This window comes from Vidua macroura, chromosome Z (assembly GCF_024509145.1).
Source record: "Vidua macroura isolate BioBank_ID:100142 chromosome Z, ASM2450914v1, whole genome shotgun sequence".
In the NCBI taxonomy this organism is placed as follows: Eukaryota; Metazoa; Chordata; class Aves; order Passeriformes; family Viduidae; genus Vidua; species Vidua macroura.
In genome coordinates this window covers 46,563,447-46,582,904 of record NC_071611.1, presented here as the reverse complement: position 1 = coordinate 46,582,904, position 19,458 = coordinate 46,563,447, and the positions used below count along the sequence as shown (strand labels likewise).

General features: G+C 40.9%; 1 protein-coding gene across 3 annotated transcripts; it reads left to right on the top strand.

Moving 5' to 3' along the window:
- Nucleotides 1–4,705: 4,705 nt before the first annotated feature.
- CLTA (clathrin light chain A) lies at nucleotides 4,706–19,107 on the top strand. Of its 3 annotated transcripts, XM_054003899.1 has the most exons (7): nucleotides 4,706–4,981; nucleotides 11,474–11,511; nucleotides 13,390–13,507; nucleotides 14,874–14,985; nucleotides 16,365–16,418; nucleotides 17,588–17,623; nucleotides 18,665–19,107. In XM_054003899.1, the coding sequence occupies exons 1-7, from the start codon at nucleotides 4,771–4,773 to the stop codon at nucleotides 18,834–18,836; spliced, it is 741 nt and encodes a 246-aa protein (XP_053859874.1). In that variant the 5' UTR covers nucleotides 4,706–4,770; the 3' UTR covers nucleotides 18,837–19,107. The 3 variants fall into 3 exon arrangements, with proteins under 3 accessions (XP_053859874.1, XP_053859875.1, XP_053859876.1); XM_054003900.1 differs by lacking the exon at nucleotides 17,588–17,623; XM_054003901.1 differs by lacking the exons at nucleotides 16,365–16,418; nucleotides 17,588–17,623 and having other exon boundaries at nucleotides 4,707–4,981.
- Nucleotides 19,108–19,458: the final 351 nt, after the last annotated feature.

Below are 19,458 nucleotides of genomic sequence, written 5' to 3'. Positions count from 1 at the left end.
TGCCAGCATGTGAAAGAAAGTGATCCTCCTCTGCATTCAGCACATCAGTTTCGGGCCAACAGAACAAGAAATACATGGACATACTGGAGTGTGTCTAGGGCAAGACAACAAAGATTATTAAAGGACTGAAGTACTTTTGTGTTAAGGAGAGGCCCACTGTATCCATACAAAATTTTGGTAAGACTTTACCTTCATGGTATTGCTTACTCTATAATTCATATTCATATAATTTCAAGTATCTTGACCCTGTATTTGCAAACCTGCCTCTTTATACTATTCTTGTCATATTACTTACTACTGTTCTGCTCTGGCGGTCTAACCCTCCACTCTGTTCTTCTTTGAGCAGCTCTGTGCTTCCCTTAGGTAGGGAACAATGTCTATTTCTCTGCTTACTCAGATTCTGTTTGAATACCTTGCACAGCTGTGATGATTAGACACAGCTGTCAGAGCAACAAAAAAGCAGCATAACACCACATATTTATTAGTTGTAGGTATGTTCCTTATTTTACTGACTACTGACTGTTCCTTGAAAAACAGCTGCACCTCTTATCTTGGGATGTTTGTGTTTAATAGTGTGGACACTACCAGTATGACCTCATCTAATTAAATTATCATGGCAGCAAATCAGCTTGATAAACTGAAAGCAGTGTGTCTTGGCATGGTACTGGAGGTCTTGTAGCAGAAGACATGCTTGTCAATATACATGTGAATTAAGGCTGGGCCGCTTCAAACCCTCCTGCCTTGCAGGTGACTTGGTGCACCCAAGGAGCCTCTCTCATGAAAAAACTGCCTTTCTTCTGGGATGAGAACTACATATTTTTAAACACCGGCTTCTCTCACATGTTGTAGCAATAATCATGTCTCCAGTTTGATTATCTGAATAGGAGAATTGCTCTTTGGTCTTCCTAGGTAGTCAGAGTGGGCAGATGGCTTGTTTAAGCTGCTACTGTCAATATGAGTTATAGACACTGGCTTGGCTTTAAATCCAACCCCATCAAAACAAAGTGAACAGCTGCAGCATGACTCTGTAGTGCAGATGGGCTTGAATGGCAGTGATGTGTACAAATGTTTTCTTTGTGGGCTTTAGTCTTCATAAACCCATTTAGAAGAACTGTTAATTTTAGCTGTAAGTGCCCAAGTCAGTGTATGTGCAGTGACCTTTAAAAATCTGCTTTGAGGGAGCTTCCAGATTGATGTGATGTGCAGGTTAGCTGTTGTGGAGCAGACTGATGCTGGTAGCTTTATGTGCCTCTCAAACCAGTTCCTTTTGGCTTTTGTACCTTGCAAAGGAGTGGCAATCTGACCCCAAGTAGGCACCATCTTTCTGATACAGGAGTCTAGTTATAAAATACTAGGTTCTCATAGTGAAAAGCTGGGAGGTTTTTCTAACTTCTGTCTATAGCTTGCTTGAAAGTTGCTAGCCATCAGCAGTCTGAGGAAACCTCTTAACTGGTTTCAATGGAACTGGACCAAGTCCTAGTCATTGCTCTCATCTTTGACTTGCCACCAGCTGTGGGCTCTTGTGCAGGGAGCTTCTAGTTAGAGAGATTTCCTGAGAAGTGATTCATGTCCAGATGTCAGCTGTGCAATGCCTTTCTCATTTGCATACTTACAGAGTGTTGTAAGGACTTGCATTTCAATTTTTTTTTCTCTAGAAACATCTGTTCTACTAATTATTTAATTTCTTAAATCAAAAACATTGTGAAAGAGTCAGAGAAATCCCACTACCCTGTTGCAATTCTTACAAAAGTCAACAATACCCTGATGGCTTTCTTATTGTTGGAAGTGCAGAGTTGCAAACCCATATTTTTATAAATGCTCAAAAACATATTTTTATACTACTTCTGAATGAAATCTCAGTTCATATAGAAACTGGAATTGAATTTTGTAATCTTTTAAAGAATGGAGAGAAACAGAACAATCCTGACACTCCTTTGTAGTCTTTTTGCCTTTTCATATTTCTATAAGGGTTTATTCTGTAATATTTCTGTAATAAACTCTTCTCCTCAGTGTGACACATCAACAAACCTCTATGGATGAATAACAAAGGATATGCTACTCTTATGTTTTGTTCTACTCTCTAAGGAGTAACACCTGCCTTTGAAAAAGGAGGTATCTTGACTTCTTATACAGGGTAAGAAAGCAGAAAAGTAATAATAGCTTTGACAGTGCAAGAACACTTCATAGTGCATCTGAATGATAGATAACATACAAATTTTTGAATTCATCATCAAAACAGATCTAATGGCTCACTGTATTTTCCTTTGTATCTAAAGCAATAACATTCAGTTACTCATTCTGATAGAACACAGAAAATAATTTTCTTGGGCTATTTGAAAAATTGCAATTCTGCTTATATTTCATATTCCTTAATCCCTATTCTGCTATTTTTAGACAAGCAAGTAACCAGATTTGCTTTTCATTTTAAATCACAATGTCCTACTTGTGTTTGTGCCATCAGAAATCCCCCAGAGGGCTAAGAGGCAGTGGTAATGCAAAAAAGGAAATAGCTAGACAGTCATCCAACATTCACTAGTCATAGTTAAAGGGAAGCAGTGCAATATTCCTTTATTCACATATAAGGAAAGAAGAGTGATGAAAATGAATGTGGGAGTATCTTTTTAGAAGAACTTGTGGAACAAAGTCAGCAAGTTTCTGTGAGAGCATGGCATACACTTCATGATGGCATTTCATTTTTATCATCTCCTGTTGTGATTTATGGGCCTGCTTACTGCTATTGTTTTTAATTCTTTAGCTTTCCCATGGCAGCTGGAGATTATTTAAAATAAATAACCTTGCTGTTTTTCCATGAGAGACTAAATACAGAAGTATCTAGCCTCCTGCCATACCAGATTCTGAGTTTTCATAGGAAAAACTAGGCACATGTTTTATTTGACTAAATGAGGTGAAGGGAGCTCTCTGTCATACTACAGGAATTTACTTGTGCTTTTTTCTCTAGCAAATGATATTGATGGGGGGAAAGGTGTAACTGAGCATGTGATTTATCTCTCCCATTAAATTCACAAGGCAAACAACTGTCTTTGAGAGTTAAATTTTTCTCTGAATTTGGCCTCCTTCTGAAATACGTCTGAACCCTTGTTTGGGACTGTAACATAAGCCTGGATGGCATTACCTCAAATATTTCCTGATACATACAGACTTATAGGCAACATGTGAGCGGAATTAAACAAGTACCTCTTGCAGCAATTGCCCCAGCTTGAAAGCTGCCAGCATCACTTTCTCCTTTTTTACAGAAATATTTCCCCTCCCTCTTTGCTATGCCAATAAACTACATGCATGGCCAGCAGGTCAAAGGAGGTGATTGTCCCTGTCTCTGCTCACGTGAGACCCCACCCGGAGTACTGCACACAGTTCCAATGCCCTCACAGTAAGAAAAACATGGAACTGTTGGAGCAAGTCCAGAGGAGGCTATGATGTTGGTAAGAGGACTGGAGCACCACCCCTAAAAAGACAGACTGAGGAAGCTGTGTCTATTCATCCTGGAGAAGAGAAGGTTGTGCAACCTCCCACTATCTGAAGGCTACTTCAGGAAAACTGGAGAGGGAGCCAATGTCAGGAACTGTAGTGACAGGACAAGGGATAATGGCTATAAACTGAAACGGGGAAATTTAGGTTAGATACTAGGAAGAAATTATTTAGTCTACTGGTGGGGAGACACTGGAACAGGTTGTCCAGGGAGGCAGTGGATGCCCCAACCCTGGCAGTGTTGAAGCCAGGTTGGATAAGGCCTGGAATAATCTGCTCTAGTGGAAGGTGTCCCTGCCCAAGGCAGCAGGGGTTGGGACTAGATGATCTCTTAGTCCATTCTAATCTACAATTGTGTTATTCTATCTGTGTTATAAGCCAGATACAGAAACATCAAAGTAACTGTCAAAAAAATTGTATCAGAAATCACTGCCCTTCCAATGAACATTTTGTCAACACATGGTCAATGGAACACATGCTTCCAGAATTTACAATGACCTCATTAATATGTATAAATATCTAAAGTCAGGGGTGTAAAGAGCATGGAGCCAGGCTCTTCTTGGTGGTGCCAACCACTAAGACATGAGACAACTGTCAAAAACTGATGCACAGTAAATTCCACTTGAACATAAGAAAGAGCTTTACTGTGTGGGTGACTGAGCTTTGGAACAGATTGTCCAGAGATGGTGTGAAATCTCCTTCACTGGAGATATTTATAAACCATATAGACCGAATTCTGTGCCAAATGCTCTGGGATGACCCTGCTTAAGCAGGGAGGTTGAACCAGATGACCCAGTGTGGTCCCTGCCAACACCTTCTGTGTTTCTGTGACTTAAGCTTCCCTGTGTCAGACAGAAGACACCCAAAATCTCGAGAGAAAGATGTTTGACACAACCGGTATTTTGGACGTATTCTACGGGTTCGAATTTGTCTCCAAGTTGCCGACGGTCCCAGCAGAGCACCTGTGCTTTGGCAGGCTGGCAGACGCGACCCCGGTCCAGCCACAGCCCGAGGGAGCGGATCCCGAGGGAGCGGAGCCCACTGCTGCCACCCGGTTCTCCGGGCACCGGGGCCGCGCCGCGCCCCGCCCCGCCCCGTCCCGCCCGCTGCTCTCTGGGCGCTGATTGGCTCTCGTTCCGCAGGCCCCGCCACGGCCGCTCGCTGATTGGGCAGAGCGGGCGGTGCTCGCCGCTCATTGGCGCAGGCGGGAGGGCACCGCCCCTTCCGCGCTGCTGCCCGGCGTAGGCGCGGTGCGGAGCCGCAGCTCCCTGGCTGCCTTCACCCATGGCCGACATGGAGCTCTTCGGTGCCCAGCAGCCGCAGCAGCCGCCGGCCGGCAACGGGATGCCCGACGGTGGCGAGGAGGATCCCGCCGCCGCTTTCCTGGCGCAGCAGGAGAACGAGATCGCGGGTATCGAGAACGACGAGGGCTACGGCATCCTGGAGAACGGCGAGGTGCCCGAGGCGCTGCAGGGTCCCGAGGGCCTCGGCGCGGGTACGCCCTGCGGGGGCGGCGGGTGGGGCCAGGGGGTGAGGGGTCCCGGGTCCCCTTGACCCTCGGAGCGGCGCGGCCGGGCGGGGGCGGTGCCGGCGGGACCCTCGCCCCGGCGCTCTGCCACGAGCGGGGCCCGCTGCCCGGGGGTGGTCCTGGGGGTGGGTCGGGGCCGTCCTGGGTGCGCTGTGCCGCAAGGTGAGCTACCTCCCTGCTCCCTCTGTTATGGCTGGTATCTCCTGAAGATGCCTAAGGCGTACCCGTGTCCTAATGCGAACGGTGCTGATCTCGTCTAATCCAGCAGCCTGTCTGAAGGAAGCCTTCTGACAGCTGAATAAATCCGCCACTTGAGTTTCTGTCTTCAGCGGGGGTGATCTTAGACTTACAGCATAAGAGCAGTTAAGCTAATGTTTAATTTTACTAAACCTTTAGCCTTTGTTCCTTGGTAACCTTTGTACTTAATGTAACAAACCTGACACTGCAGGACCCGCTTTTGGAGAAGGGTGGGAACTGTGTGTTTAGAAGTATGGGTTATAGTCTAATGGTGGCTAAAGTAGCCCAAAATAAGCACTTCTCCTTATGAAAGGTTTTAACTGAAGCCTGAGTGGAAAGGGGTTGATGTTGCAAAACTCTCAGAAGACTTTTCTTCTACTTGTCACCAGAGCCACAGGGACATATTTGCTCTCATGTGACATCCGTTTGTCTCTGCAGTAGGATGCCACTCTCCTTCAGACTAAGTTGAATAACTGCTCTCCAGTTCACTGTCGGAACATCTTTAGAATTAAGTCTTCATTTTGCAACCTGATTTCAGAAATTACTGGCGTATCTTATGTATGAGGGGGCAGGTTTGTAGTATCTCAGTGAATAAAGCTCATCTAGATAAACTGGGTAATGGAGACCTTCCAGTGCTTATTTAGAGGTAGCACTGCCCTTAACATCAGCTCACTCATAAGGTCCAAAACATATGGATCACATACTTCTGAAAAAAAGGTATTTACTGGGGACTATTTTGCCCAGCACAAGAACTTGGGGATAATTGTTATCAGAACACCATCCTGTTTTGGTATCATATATAATTTGACTTCCGTATTCTATGTATCGTGCAGAAACAGACACAATGGTCACTTCCCTTCTTACTTTCAGAAGGCTTAGACAACTATCGTGCCTTACATGGGCTTTATGTTCCAAACAGACTCTGGAACATTAAAGTGGCTGTTAGAAAACTAATTTAGTTGAAAAAAAAAAAAATCTATCATTTACCTTTCCCACAATGTACAAGAACAACTAGAAGAGTATGTTCTCTACATACATATAATGATGACTATTGCAAAGTGTTTTCTTGTCAAAAAGTTGATTTGTTCAATGCTTCTAGATTGGCTTGATATTTAAAAGTAGTTCTTAAACTGCCTTTCAAGCGCTTTTTCTCAAGTCATGTAAGTTGACTTGTCATGAAGTGCAAAAGGGTTATTGGAGAACTTTAAGAAGAAGTTAATAAAATAATAAATATGATAATATGATCCAAGGATCTGGGAACTTTAAGCAGGAACGGTATGTCATTTTACTTTCTTTTATGCCCTGGGATTGTATTTATGCTCTGTTAAATAGGTGCGGTAGATGATGCTTGTGGACTTTTAGTGGTGGTCCTGTTTTTTAACAAAAAAACCCCGAAACATAACAAAAATTGGTCTTTGCTGACTGTCAGAGCCTGTACTCTCTCTCTCTATGTTAAAAAGCACAGACTTCAGCCATGCAAAATGTACTGGTTCAGGCATGGTGACAAATTATCTAATGACTTCTGTTCCATTTATGTTAGACATTTCTTATCATCTGATCAGTATCTTAATAAATATCAGACAGTTGTAGTCTCTGGCGTATTAGCTCATTAAACTCTTCTGTAATTGAATAGGTGAATGCAAATTTCTTCTTGAAACAACGCAAGTTCTTATGTAAATCCTTAAGCATCATGACCAGGGATTTGTGGATTTACTTTTTTTAACCGTAACCTTTTTTGAACTCCTTATTTACAGGTCTGTTGGATAAGTTGTTTCTAAATACTGGACCAAAAGTAATGACTTGGGGAGCTCCCAACTGAAGTTTGAAGATATTAAGTTCAGATATAGTGACAAGCAGTCATCAACTTTTTGAAATACACTCATATTGTAGAATCATATTATAAAATCATAGTGTCTCATCAACAAACAGTCTTTCAATTTCAGTCTCTTGGTAAATGATTAGACAAATACATAGAAGTGAGCTTCATGGACAGAAATTGAAAATATAAGTATTGGGAATTCTGTTAATTGTCGTAATAGTGGATACTGGGTGAGTATGGGGGAATGGCAAAATGTTGCCAGGCTTGTGTGTCTCACATAGCATAAATTCATGTTGCCGTGATCAGGGTTGCAGTACTAATCCAGACCTCATCCAGTAGGCCATTCATGATGTAAATAGCTATGCCATTCAAGCTGCCTGAGTTTGCAAAAACCTAATCTTATTTCCCTTGGAAGGTGAATAATCCCTGCTTCAGAAGGCAGAGAGTACTGTATAAATGAAGTAATACAACGCTGTTGCCTAGGTATGGGTAACGTGATGTCTTATGACATTTCTTTTTCAGTGATGAATCAAAGTCCTTGTATTTGCAGTGAGATTCTGACAATAGGATGTCTTGAGTGTGTATCGGTTCACTTACTGTGTTCTCTGAGTAAGAAAGTGTTCAGGGGGAAATGTGTGGTTTCTAGATCCTGTATGCCAATACTAATCATCATGCCAGTTTGTTGAGTAGCTTCTTATGGGGCATTTCATTCAAAGACAAGCAGTTATGTATGTTAACAAGTGTGCAAATACACAAGTTTAATGCTGACTGACTAGTCTCAAACATTGCTTTCACATTTTCACCCTCTGTAAGTTTTATATGAACTTGACTGAATTATGTTTCTCTATCTTCAAAAGATGTTCATGAGCCTCTAGCAATTAAGAAAATTAATTGTGTCTGGTGGTTTGCCTAGGTATTTCATTTAATAGCCTTTCAGGAACTGAGAATCAATTAGCTTCAAAATTGTTTAGGAAAGAATTGATTCCTCCTGTCTTTGTAGTTTGCATCACAGACAGAAAGAGTTCTTGTTTTTGACAATTGATTTTTTTCTTAATTGTTTGAACAGCCATTGATCTGGGTTTTGCTAGGCAATCAGTATCTGAGACTTCAGAGCCCCAAAAGACAGCACTGAGATAAGTATGATAAATGAATGACATCTGTCTAGCTTGTGTTAGTGATACTGCATTATTATAAAGTCAGGACAGAAAAATCTATATTTTTTTCTTTTCAAGAGAATATTAGTGGAAATGTGCAGAAGGTGGAAATTACAGGAGCTGTTACACTGGAAAATTATAGAAACTGTTACAGCACAGTGTTATTGCAGGTGTGTTTTAATTCTAGCCTATTGATTATATTGAAAATGAGGGAACTAATGGGTTTTGATAGGACAGCAGATTAAACTAAAACACTGGAAAGAAGCACTCTTCCTGAGCTGCTTGCCTTTATTTTACACACAGGCATGAGAATGAGTTATGGCTAGAAAAATGATTTCTTCTCTAGGTTCTTGCATAACTATGTAAACAAAAGTTTTGTAAAAGATTCTTTCTTATCATGTTATGGGTTAGAGGTAGGTAAAAGGAAAACATGACTGTGCCTGAAAGAAAAAGGATGGTAAACTAGGCCTTGAGTGGTGAAGTGACTTAACCTTATGTCAGAATATATGAAACTTTTATGTTCTTCTGTTGCTTTAACTAGAGCTGTTAGCTCATTGAATGTAGCAGTACGTAGAGTACTTATTGTTTAAAAGAGATGCTGAAGGTGACTCATACAAAATACTTCTACTTTAAAAGAGTATAAAAAAATATTTCAGTGTACTGCAAACTGCCTCTAACGTTTCAGATAACAGTCCTCTTTTGCATTGAGAATAAGACTTCAGAGAGGCTGGTAAACTAGGCTAAGCTAACTTCCTTTTAGGCCAGGTGGTACTGATGTGGTAATGATGACAGAAGCAGCCTTCAGAATAGTTGATCATTATTGTGATAAACCTCTGAGGCCATATATTCGCTTCTAGGAAGTGACAAAATGGGGTTTGTATTTATCTTGAAACTACCCAGCCTTTTCTTTTGTAAGCTGTGGTAAATGTGGAGGGCATTGATGCTAGCTTCCTATTTCTGGCAAGCTTGGGTGTTGTATCTCCTGTGAATGCAAGGCAGTTGATATGACTTATCCTCTCCAGACTCTTCCAGACTTTAAAAAGTATCTGTGTTGCTGTATGAATGTTCATTATTACCATATTGTCAGCATGTGTTCCAGAACTGTAGATGTTTTTGTGTGTTCATTGCAGCAGTGCCCTTAAAAATAAAAGTTTATCTTAAGTTCAAAAGCAAACAACAAGGAGTATGGATCATTGCTAACTGAGATGGTTCTAAATATGTGGATTTTAACTTCAGAAGATACAATACTATGATAGAATTGGATGGACTCTGAAGCCTGTAGGGGGGTCTCATTGTTCATGGCTGCTGAAAATGTTGTGATGGCACTATCAGTATGTAGGCTTTTTCTGTGGGAAGCTTATGAAATTGCATGTTTCTGTGAACAGAAAAACCTGATACACAACTAGCATTGATTACTGATACGAAGGCTGACAGATGATTTTCTATACTTCATACTTAATTATAGAAGCATGAGGACTGGAGAGCTGAAATGAAGCAATGTTTGACTATTGGTCTTGTTCCAGGTAGCACACTTGTATTGGCATATGACAGCACTCTGGTACAGTTCTGTTTCCTCTTCTGCTTGTGATAAGCTCAGTCAGCATGCTGACTCTGCAGCTTAATTGCAAGTTCTAGGGAGCTCAGAACAGATGGGGAATTCGTTCTAATCCTGCTAATGCTTCTAACCTGGGTGCCCTCTGGAAACACTTAGTTCGGTGTCTGTTAGTGTCTGTTTCTGTGCACAACAAAAATAGCCCTTGGACAAACCTATGTGTTTCATCTCAGGCACAGCCTTAAACAATGATGTTCCTTTTACCTGCCAGCCTGAGTAGTGAAGACCGTAATGAATGTGTTTTGGTGTGACAAGAAAAACATATTATCACTGTACTTGGAAGCATCCTCAAGATTTATGAGCCCTCTTGTCCAGTGGGTGACTTTAGTCTTTGTAAAGGCCTCCTGTACCTTGCAGAGGAGTAGGAATCTGACAAAGTAGCAACCATCTATCAATTATGGGAGTCTAGTTATAAAATACCAGTTTCTCATAACTGAAAAGCTATTTTTTCTTAATTTGAGTCTTCCCATGCAAAAGTTAGTTACTATGTTCTTGGGGACTAGTATCCTCCAACTTAACTACTGTTCTTCTGAACTGATGAATTTACAGCCCTCTACATAACACAGTTAATGATTGCTCTTCAGGGCTCAGAGATAAAGACTTAAAACACTTGCCTAGTTCACTGATAAAGGAGATTGAAGAAATTCACTAGAGCTATGAAACTGGTGCACACCTAGCCACAAAAAAGAGGATACAGCAGAGTAACTTTGGGTCAGTCAGCTATCTGTTTTTAAGAAGGTGGTGCAAAATAACTTTTTGATAAGATTTTTTTGCTTACTGTTTGGTACAGTCACTACTTTCACTGAGGGGTGTATTATGGTGGAAACACTTTTGTGTGATAGATTTATCCATGGTGGTATGAGTAACATGACTACTCGCTATAGCATGCAGACAGATGTTACGTGGCGCTGCTCCAGAGAAATGCCCTGCTGAGATGTAGCAAAAAAATCCTGTCCTGAAAATCTTGGTTTATTTTGTATAGTCCAGAGATATAAATGGTTTCAAAAACTTAAGAGTTTGACTCACAACTGGTATTTGTTCCCTACGGCTGTATTGCCACTGTCACTTCAGAGATAATAATGCTGCAACTGAAGTAGGAGCTCTCAAGCATGTCATCACAGATGGTAGCAGAAAGGTGACTTTGCTAGGAATGTTAGCTCTATCTTTGAGTTAATTAGGAGATAACAACACTAGGATAAGAATTACCAGTTGTTGGCTGCAGCATTGTTAATTTTCTAGGTAGACACTAAAAAACTGGTAGTAATCTCTCTTAACTTCAGAACAGTTGTATAGTGATCAGCTTCTAAGAGAGGAAGGACACAGTGGGAGTAGCTTTAGAACACAGTCTGTAGCAGCTTCTCAGCAGTATCAGCTCTGCTTTTTATGTTGTTAGAAGCAGGATCTCATGATGTAGAAATGACCTTGTATTTCTGGTTCTGCAGAATGTTGGCTCACTTGGATTTCATGCCCGTCCAGAAAAGTGCAGGGACAAGGAAGTGTCCCTGCAGGGTGTCAAGTAACATTCACAACTCCCACATTTTACCTCCTCTAGTAAAGCTTTCCATATAAGTTACAGAAATCAATAAATCTGGCTGTTCTATCTTTCTCAAATGACTAAACAAGTCACCTCTTTACAGATGCCGTTGATGGAGTGGCTAACGGGGATGTCTATCAGGTAAGATAGAAGTATTCTGTACTTAGAATGTGCCGTTGTACTCTGACAACTTTACCTTAATATAGACTAATACTTCCTGTTTCTTGTCTTTAAAGTAATTTTGTCTCATAGCTGAGGATGGTCTTCTATACTGGCAGCTTATCTCATGGAGTTGTCAGTCTTCTTAACTATGCCCATCCTCTGAACTTAGAGGCTACTTAAAGCAGTAGTTCATTTTGAAATGTGGCTTAAGGGTACATAAGCACTGTAAAGCAGACTGTTAGGCTCTGTGATACAACTTTACATTGACTTGCACTGGCTGCTAAGCTGAAAGTGTGCTCTGATTATCTAGTTTAAAGAAGAGTTTTCAGATTTGCTTGCTCTTAGAGATAATTAATGCATCCTGGTTTTCGTATCAAGATAGTCTTACAAGGAATGGACTGAAAACATACATTTCTTAGTGACATGAAGTTGCATGAAATTAAGTTGATGGCTAAAAAGCTCAACTGCATTATGAAAGCATGTTAGACAGCCATGGTAATGACAAAAGGAGGAGATACCTGCTTTATTGGTGTCAGGGAAGAATGAGGCATACTAAGGCAATCAATTTGTTGTAACTAAATTTCACACCAGTTTGTCCATGGCATGATCATTGCCTGGTGTCAGAGTTGGCTTGGTAGCCTGATTAAATGAATGCTTGGGAAGGAAGCAACGTGTGAGCGATGTACTTCTCCTTAGAGTTTGAAGTGACTGCTGAGCTTTGTGGAGACACAAATGGCTTTCACTGCTGCTGACATTCTTATATCCTCAGCATTACTGTGAGATAGATGGGACAACCTGTGTTTTACAGGCCCTTTGCGCTTCCTTGTACAACAGAAGGTAGATTTCCCTCTTTAGATACCTTGATTTTGTGTTTGGAATTCTAAGAGATCAGTTGCTTTCGTTGACAGAACTTCCTCTTAATCAGAAAGAAGAGACTAAATGGGCTTTACATAACTTACGTTTTAGCTACCTGTAACTAGTTGGCCCTGCAGCTGGCCAATTTATTGTGCTCTGGATGAAATGTGAAGCCTGATGGTGTTGCACCAGCCTAGCCTCTTCTCTTTGCATTATTCCTTCATTGAGGGCTACAGGAGGTCCAGAGAGGGGCAAGGTACAGGCAAATCTGTGGTCAGCTGCAATCGACCTGGTACTTTTAGAAGTGGTATTTCTTAACTCTGTAGGATGAAGCAATAAAAGTTGTTAAACTTAGAGTATCTTCTGTAGCAAATACCACAATATTCATAAGCTTTGTAAATCTGGTGTATTAATGTTAGCCCTATTCATTTCAAGTCTTTGAGATGTTACATTGTGAAAAGGATGTTAGTACTCTCACTGTTCTGATGTTTAAATATTGAAATGCCTCTTGTGTTGTAAGTGGCATACAGCAATCCAAATTTTGTAATGTGGTATGGTAATGTCTCTTGAAGTCGACAAATAAGCTGCAAAGAATGTTTTGTAGTCCTGTGCGCAAAACCATAAAAAAAATTACTTTCACAGCAAATATTTAAGGTGAGATGAACTCAGAGAATATCTGGCCTACAGCTGTGTAGTAAGGAGTTAGGCATTGCCTTCTGTGTTCTGCAGGCTTAGTGCTCTGGCACTAAGTTTGTGTGGCACTTGTATTTCCAGTTGTCTTGAATTTTTGTTTTATCCCTGATTTCTGGAGGAAGCTCTGTGTTAATTTCCTTTGATTCTGTAATTTGTAGTAAGATGTTTTTAATGGTGGAAATGTGTTATAACATCAAATGAATGTGTTATTGGCTCAGTTCAAATAGAGTCTAATTTTATATAGCTGGGAGGTAGTTATCTGAAATCCCATGTTATGCACAAATAACTTTACTATTCATTTTCTTCAAGGAGAGTAATGGTCCCACAGACTGCTATGCTGCCATCTCCCAAGTAGATCGACTGCAATCAGAACCGGAAAGTATTCGTAAGTGGAGAGAGGAGCAAAAGGAGCGCCTGGAGCAACTTGGTAAGCATGGTATTTGTTGAGTAACCTAATGTCAGCTTCTCTCAGGCTGAGAGACGTCGGGGTGTTCTACCTGGAGAAGTCTCTGGGGTAATCTTAGAGCTGCCTTCCAGTACCTAAAAGGGATCTACAGAAGAACTGGAGAGGGAATTTTTACAAGGGTGTGTAGTTTACAAGGGGTAATGGCTTTAAAAAGAAAGAGGGTAGATTTGGATTAGTCATTTGGAAAACATTCTTTATGGTGAGGTTGATGAGGCACTGGCACAGGCTGCCCAGAGAAGCTGTGGATGCTCCATCCCAGGCTGAATGGGGTTTTTGAGCAGTCCAGTCTAATGAAAGGTATCTCTGCCCACAGAGATGCAGAGGAGGTGGAACTAGGTGATTTTAAAGGCCTCTTCCAACTCAAGCCATTCTGTGATTCTTAAGCAGTAGAATTCTGAACCATGACACTGCCTCTTCAGAGTCTTAACATAGTGTCGTGGTTTGACATGGAAGTGAATTTCTGTGTTCAAGGAGCAAACCTGGATAAGTCTTCTAGTAAGCAGACTTAAGACTGGTATGGGAGTCAGCAAGCAAGTGGCTCTCTGAACCTTTACTTACAGATGAGCTGACAGAAAATGAAAAGCTTTTGTAAGCTTTGATGATAATAAATACTGCAGGCATTAGTAGTGTATTTCAAAGGATAAAGCATTTTGTAATTGCTGAGGCAATCTGTTGTCACATGAATCTTAATCTAATAACTAAATTAAGAAAGTAATGGATTATTAACTAAACTAAATACAGCTATCAAATGCAGTGGTACCTACCCATGGACAGTGTCTAAGGGACTACAAACTGGTGTGCTTCCCACTTACATGGTGGAGGAGCCTTTGCTTGAAATTGTTAGGATAGAACTTTCTGTAAAATGTAATTCTGGATAGAGTTGACCATTTTACTCCTCTTTTGTACTAGTTACAGCAGATGAGGTTGTCCTGAATTGTAGGCTGTGTGTAAAAGTATGTGGAGTGCCAGATTCCTTCACTTGTCTAAGCACAGAGGCTTTACTAAGCTTTGTTCTAGCACTGGCATAGCAAGGTGACTGTTTCTGGTTTGAGCAGTTTGCAGACCAACAGATTTACTGAATCTGAACTACTCTGCAAAATGCCTATCCTAAACTGAAGTGGACTGTCCCAGTTATGCAGCACAGTAATCCTTTGAATGTTTGTAGTATTTAGAGTTCTCATAGTGTAAATCAGGAAATCTCCTAGCCCTTACCTGAGTTGGTGAAGCAACTGCCTGCACTAGAGTGCACCCTGAACTATCAGTTGAAATGTTTACAAGATGCATTTGAATACAAACGTGACTGACAAAGCAATTCTTAAATCTTCAGATGCAAACTCACGGAAGCAGGAAGCAGAATGGAAAGAGAAAGCAATAAAAGAGTTGGAAGAGTGGTATGCAAGGCAAGATGAAAAGCTTGAGAAAACAAAAGCCAGTAACAGGTAAAGTTTTTCCAGCCATCGGGAGAATTATGAAAATAATTGGGAAGGGAGGTTAGAATACTTCTTCTATGTCCTAAGGCAATAGTCCTTCAGATCATTACGGTAAACACTCCTACTACCTACCTTTTTTTCTTAGATAATCTAGATTAAGTATCCAGGAAGCATTAAGATGATGATCAGGTATTACTGAAGATTCCTTAGGACATGAAGCTTGAACATGGCCAGAAAATATTTTACTCTACCTGCTTGCTGTCATGCTCCCAGCTGCATAGGCCTTCAATGTCTGCAGTTACCTACCCTGAGACTAGCATTCTTACTTGCTTACTTTAGAACTTATGGAAGTGGCATTCTAGTTAATCTTTGCTACAGGTCATTTCATTAAATATCTTAAAATCTTTTGCTGCTCTTTTTGGAAGCAGTTCAGAAATAACATGACTTAGTTCTGCTAGTGAAAAACTGAATGGTGACTTGTGTCTGTGGTGGTTTGAATTGCCTAATTATGGGTCCTGTGGTAGAAAGTGATGACTTGGTTGCGGGAATAGTAAGCTCTGACACTTTCTTAGAAGTTCCCTGTGGAATTCTGACTTCAAGCTAGATGAAGGTAAAAGTGATAGAACTGACTTACTGCTTCTTAAATCTCTACTTCATTCTGTGCAGGTAATCATCAAGACTACTTTATATTTTGGGAACTCACAGGGTTCAAGATGAACTGCTGCTTTGTTCATTTTGTTGTTGTTTTTTTGTTAGTTTGTTTTTTGTAAGTACTGCCTTTCTTATCAAAATGGCCATCAGGTTAGTCTTTTTTAAATAAAATCCTAGGTAGACTACTCTTCTTTCTAAAGGAAGAAAGGAGGCCTACACTTTCTTCAGAATTATGGATTTGCCACTTCCATTCACTGAGGAATTCACTACCTTTTGGTTGAGTGAAGAAAGGGAAACAGGATTAGTACTGTCCTAGTTGGTGGCCAGAATTCATGATACCCTCAATTTTATTATGGCCAGTGTTTGAGTGCAGGATATGGAGTCTGGAGCAGGCTCATTAAATACATAGAAGTGTTTGGCATTCTCATCACCCTGGAGAGATCTCTTGCCTGATGGTAGTTTCTGTCCTCTGGGAGTTGTCTAATGCTAACATTGGGGCTCTAGTCCTCAACTAGTTGATCCAAACTTCTAGGATGTAGCAGAATTTCTGTGTTGCCCCTCTGACCAACGGCTTGATTGATTCATTCCATGTAGTAACTGCTTTCCTGTTACAGTAAGTCTGGGTGATGCAAGGTTAATGTGCTTGTTAAAACTGCCTCCAGCTGTGTTCTGTATTTCTCATCCTTATCTCTTTTCTCCTGCCTGCTTGCCTGCCTGTTGGACTACTTGCTACCTAGGGTGGCCGATGAAGCTTTCTACAAACAACCCTTCGCTGACGTGATTGGTTATGTGTATGTTGCTTAACTACTAATTCTGTTTGCTAATAATAACGATAATAAGCAGGATTAGAAATAGTGCTGAATGTCTGAAGGTGCCTTCTGAATATTTACTTTTTGGACCAATTCTGGTCTGCAGTATTAAGTGCAGTTCTCCTGTATGCACTGCACAAATCCTTGCACTTTCTGATTAAGTCATGTAGTGTACATAGCGCTGGAATTAAGGCGATGACTTCAGTACTCTTTAGACCTAAGGGTTTACAGTTGTTTCCAGGCCAGTGAACATTGCTTAGCAAGATGCTTTGCTGGGGGTGTGGGTTAGTGCCTGCAGTTTCACATGGGTGCTGTATTTAGTCCTTCCACAGAAAAGCAGTGTTTTAACTCTGTAATAAGTAGTGATGACCTGCTTTGCCTACATATCAGAAAACTATTCAAGCAATGCTCGCACATAAAGGTTCACAAGCCAAGGAAGGTAGAAAGGCATTGCCTGACATGAATCAGGGTAGAAAATGTGCATGTATGTAGAAATAGGAGGCTGTTAGAGAACAGATGGAAAGTACAAGAAGGTGGCATTGGGGGAAATCAATGTAAACTGCTGGGAAGACATTAGGAGCAGTGTAGATGTTTTGCCAGGCTAATAGGTCAGTGACAACAGAGCTGTGACTTTCAAGCCCCAGTGAGTATGCTAGTTTCTGAGGGGTAGAAGGATTGGAATGTTCATTGGCTTGTTCATGTATTTTAATTTCTTCCTTTAATTTGTAGACTTGAATTGAAAGATGGACATGTCACAGATTCTAAGGTGACACCTTTAGAAGGTGTACTGGTGAGCCGTGTTGTGGCTTTGAATGCATTAATATTGAAGGTTTGGTGTGAAATTCACAGCGAACTGTAGGGGGATGTATACCAAGACTTGTGAAATGATGGATTTACAGGTGGTGTTTATCTTTTCTGAAATCTGGAGTTGGTTTTGGTAGATTTTTTCAATAAAACCCTTATTGTTATATGTCCCATGCAAATGTGCAGTGTAAGTGCTGCATAATAAAACTGGCTGCCTGTTTCCTGAATGTAGGTTAAGCTACTAGTGCATGTTCAGCCAGCTAATCATCTGCATTAAACTCATTCTCATTTTCTATATCTGACTTAAACTTTCTCTCCTTGTTTCTTTTCTTTTCTTCACCTTTAAGCACAAACATAAATCATCCTTGCTACAGCCTAGAACAGTTAAGTAAAAAAATCTTTACTGCCCTTAAAAGTGTCATGTCACATAAAGTAGCAGTGTTGTAGTGATCCTTGTCTTCAGTGGTGTCTGTAACCTTATCATCCCTGTGAATAGTGCTGAACCCTCATGAGAGAGTCATTTTCACTGCTTTCTCTGTACTGCTTGTTGGCGTAGATGGATTTGGTTTGATCTCTTGATGCTTACTGCTTTTGCACTCAGGCAGCTACCAGGGCCCCACAGTTCATGTAAACTAGATGCTGGAGTGTTATCCCTGCACTGAAGCAATACTATTGGCAGCATAGACAAGCCAAAATAATACAGTTGGGAAGCCACTGGCACTATACAGTATATAATGTACAAAGCCTTCTTAGAGTATCCTTAGGGTGAGAGCAGGGGAAATACTTTTGTTCTGTGAGGGGACCTCAAACAAGTCATTTCCTCTGCCAAGATACGCTGTAGTCTATTGCACTCACAAGCATGGGATTCCTGACTTAAATTCTTTATGATTCATGCTGCTTCACTACAGCATTGGGAATCATCAGCACATAGTTTTATAATGTAGGCCTTGGGGCTGATTTAAAATCCTCAAATGGAATTTGTTTAAGACATGCTTACAGGAAGTTGTAAATTTCCAGCTGGCAAATGTTCAGTATAAGCCATCAAGTGGCAGAGGCTTACCTAGTTAAGACCTGGGCATTTCTCCATAAATAAAATGCCTACATAGAAGTACCTTACTTCCTGGAAGTTTGTGTGGTGACTCCTTAGGCAAAGACTCAATAAGTATTCTTAAAACCAAACACCTGTATTCCAACATTTTACACAATCCTCTGCGATCCTCTGCACTGCTTGTGCATATCATACTACAGCAATCTACTTTCATCTCCAGGATTGGGGCAGTGGGAGCATATGTGGTCATAATGTCCACAAGCAGCTGTCAGGTCACATTTCTTACAAAACATGCTGAAAGAAACTGCATCCTGTAAGAGGGAAGGAGTGCCTTATATGCTGGGCATTAACACAAGGTGCATTGCATTGCTTTTAGGGCAGCTGAAGAAGCCTTTGTGAATGATGCAGAAGAAGTTTTTCCGGGCACTGAGTGGGAACGTGTGGCTCAGCTCTGTGACTTTAATCCCAAGTCTAGTAAGCAGGCAAAAGATGTGTCTCGCATGCGTTCAGTCCTCATCTCGCTCAAGCAAGCTCCACTGGTTCGCTGAAGCAAAGCTTGATGGAGACACTACAAATGCAATATCTTAACCTTACTCAGAGAAGCTATGTTTGCAGTAATTTGATTAATTGTTTCAATGTGTATTTTTGGACCACATCATGATGTATCTAGACTTGATCATTGTTTGATTGCATGTTCTTCCTGATGTTTCCTTTCTGTGTCTGAAATGGGAGAACCTCCAAAACTGCATTCTCTGTGTTTTGTGCACCAAGGTGTCACTTACTACATTACTGATATTAAAGATCTGTTAAACAGCAAAATGTGTTGACTTTGGATGAATTGAGAAGGTCTCCTGATTCCTTTTGACAGAGTGTGTTTCAATTAAGTGTGAGTAAACATTTCTCTTGATTGCTAGTGATTTCACCTTGCTGGTGAATGTCCAGCCAGCAGTGCTTCTGGTCTCTGCAGGGCTGTCCTCCTTGTTTCTTTAAGCTTTCTTAAAGCTCTTGAGAGCTTTAGTTTAAAAACTTCTCCCCTATCCAATTTATCACACTAGACAGCAGCTCAAGAAAACTTAAACAGCGGGCTTGTTAAGGGCCTTATCTTGCTTCCGTTGGGACTGAGGATGCCATCTTCTGCAGGTAAGTAGTTCTGTATAATTTTCTGCTGTC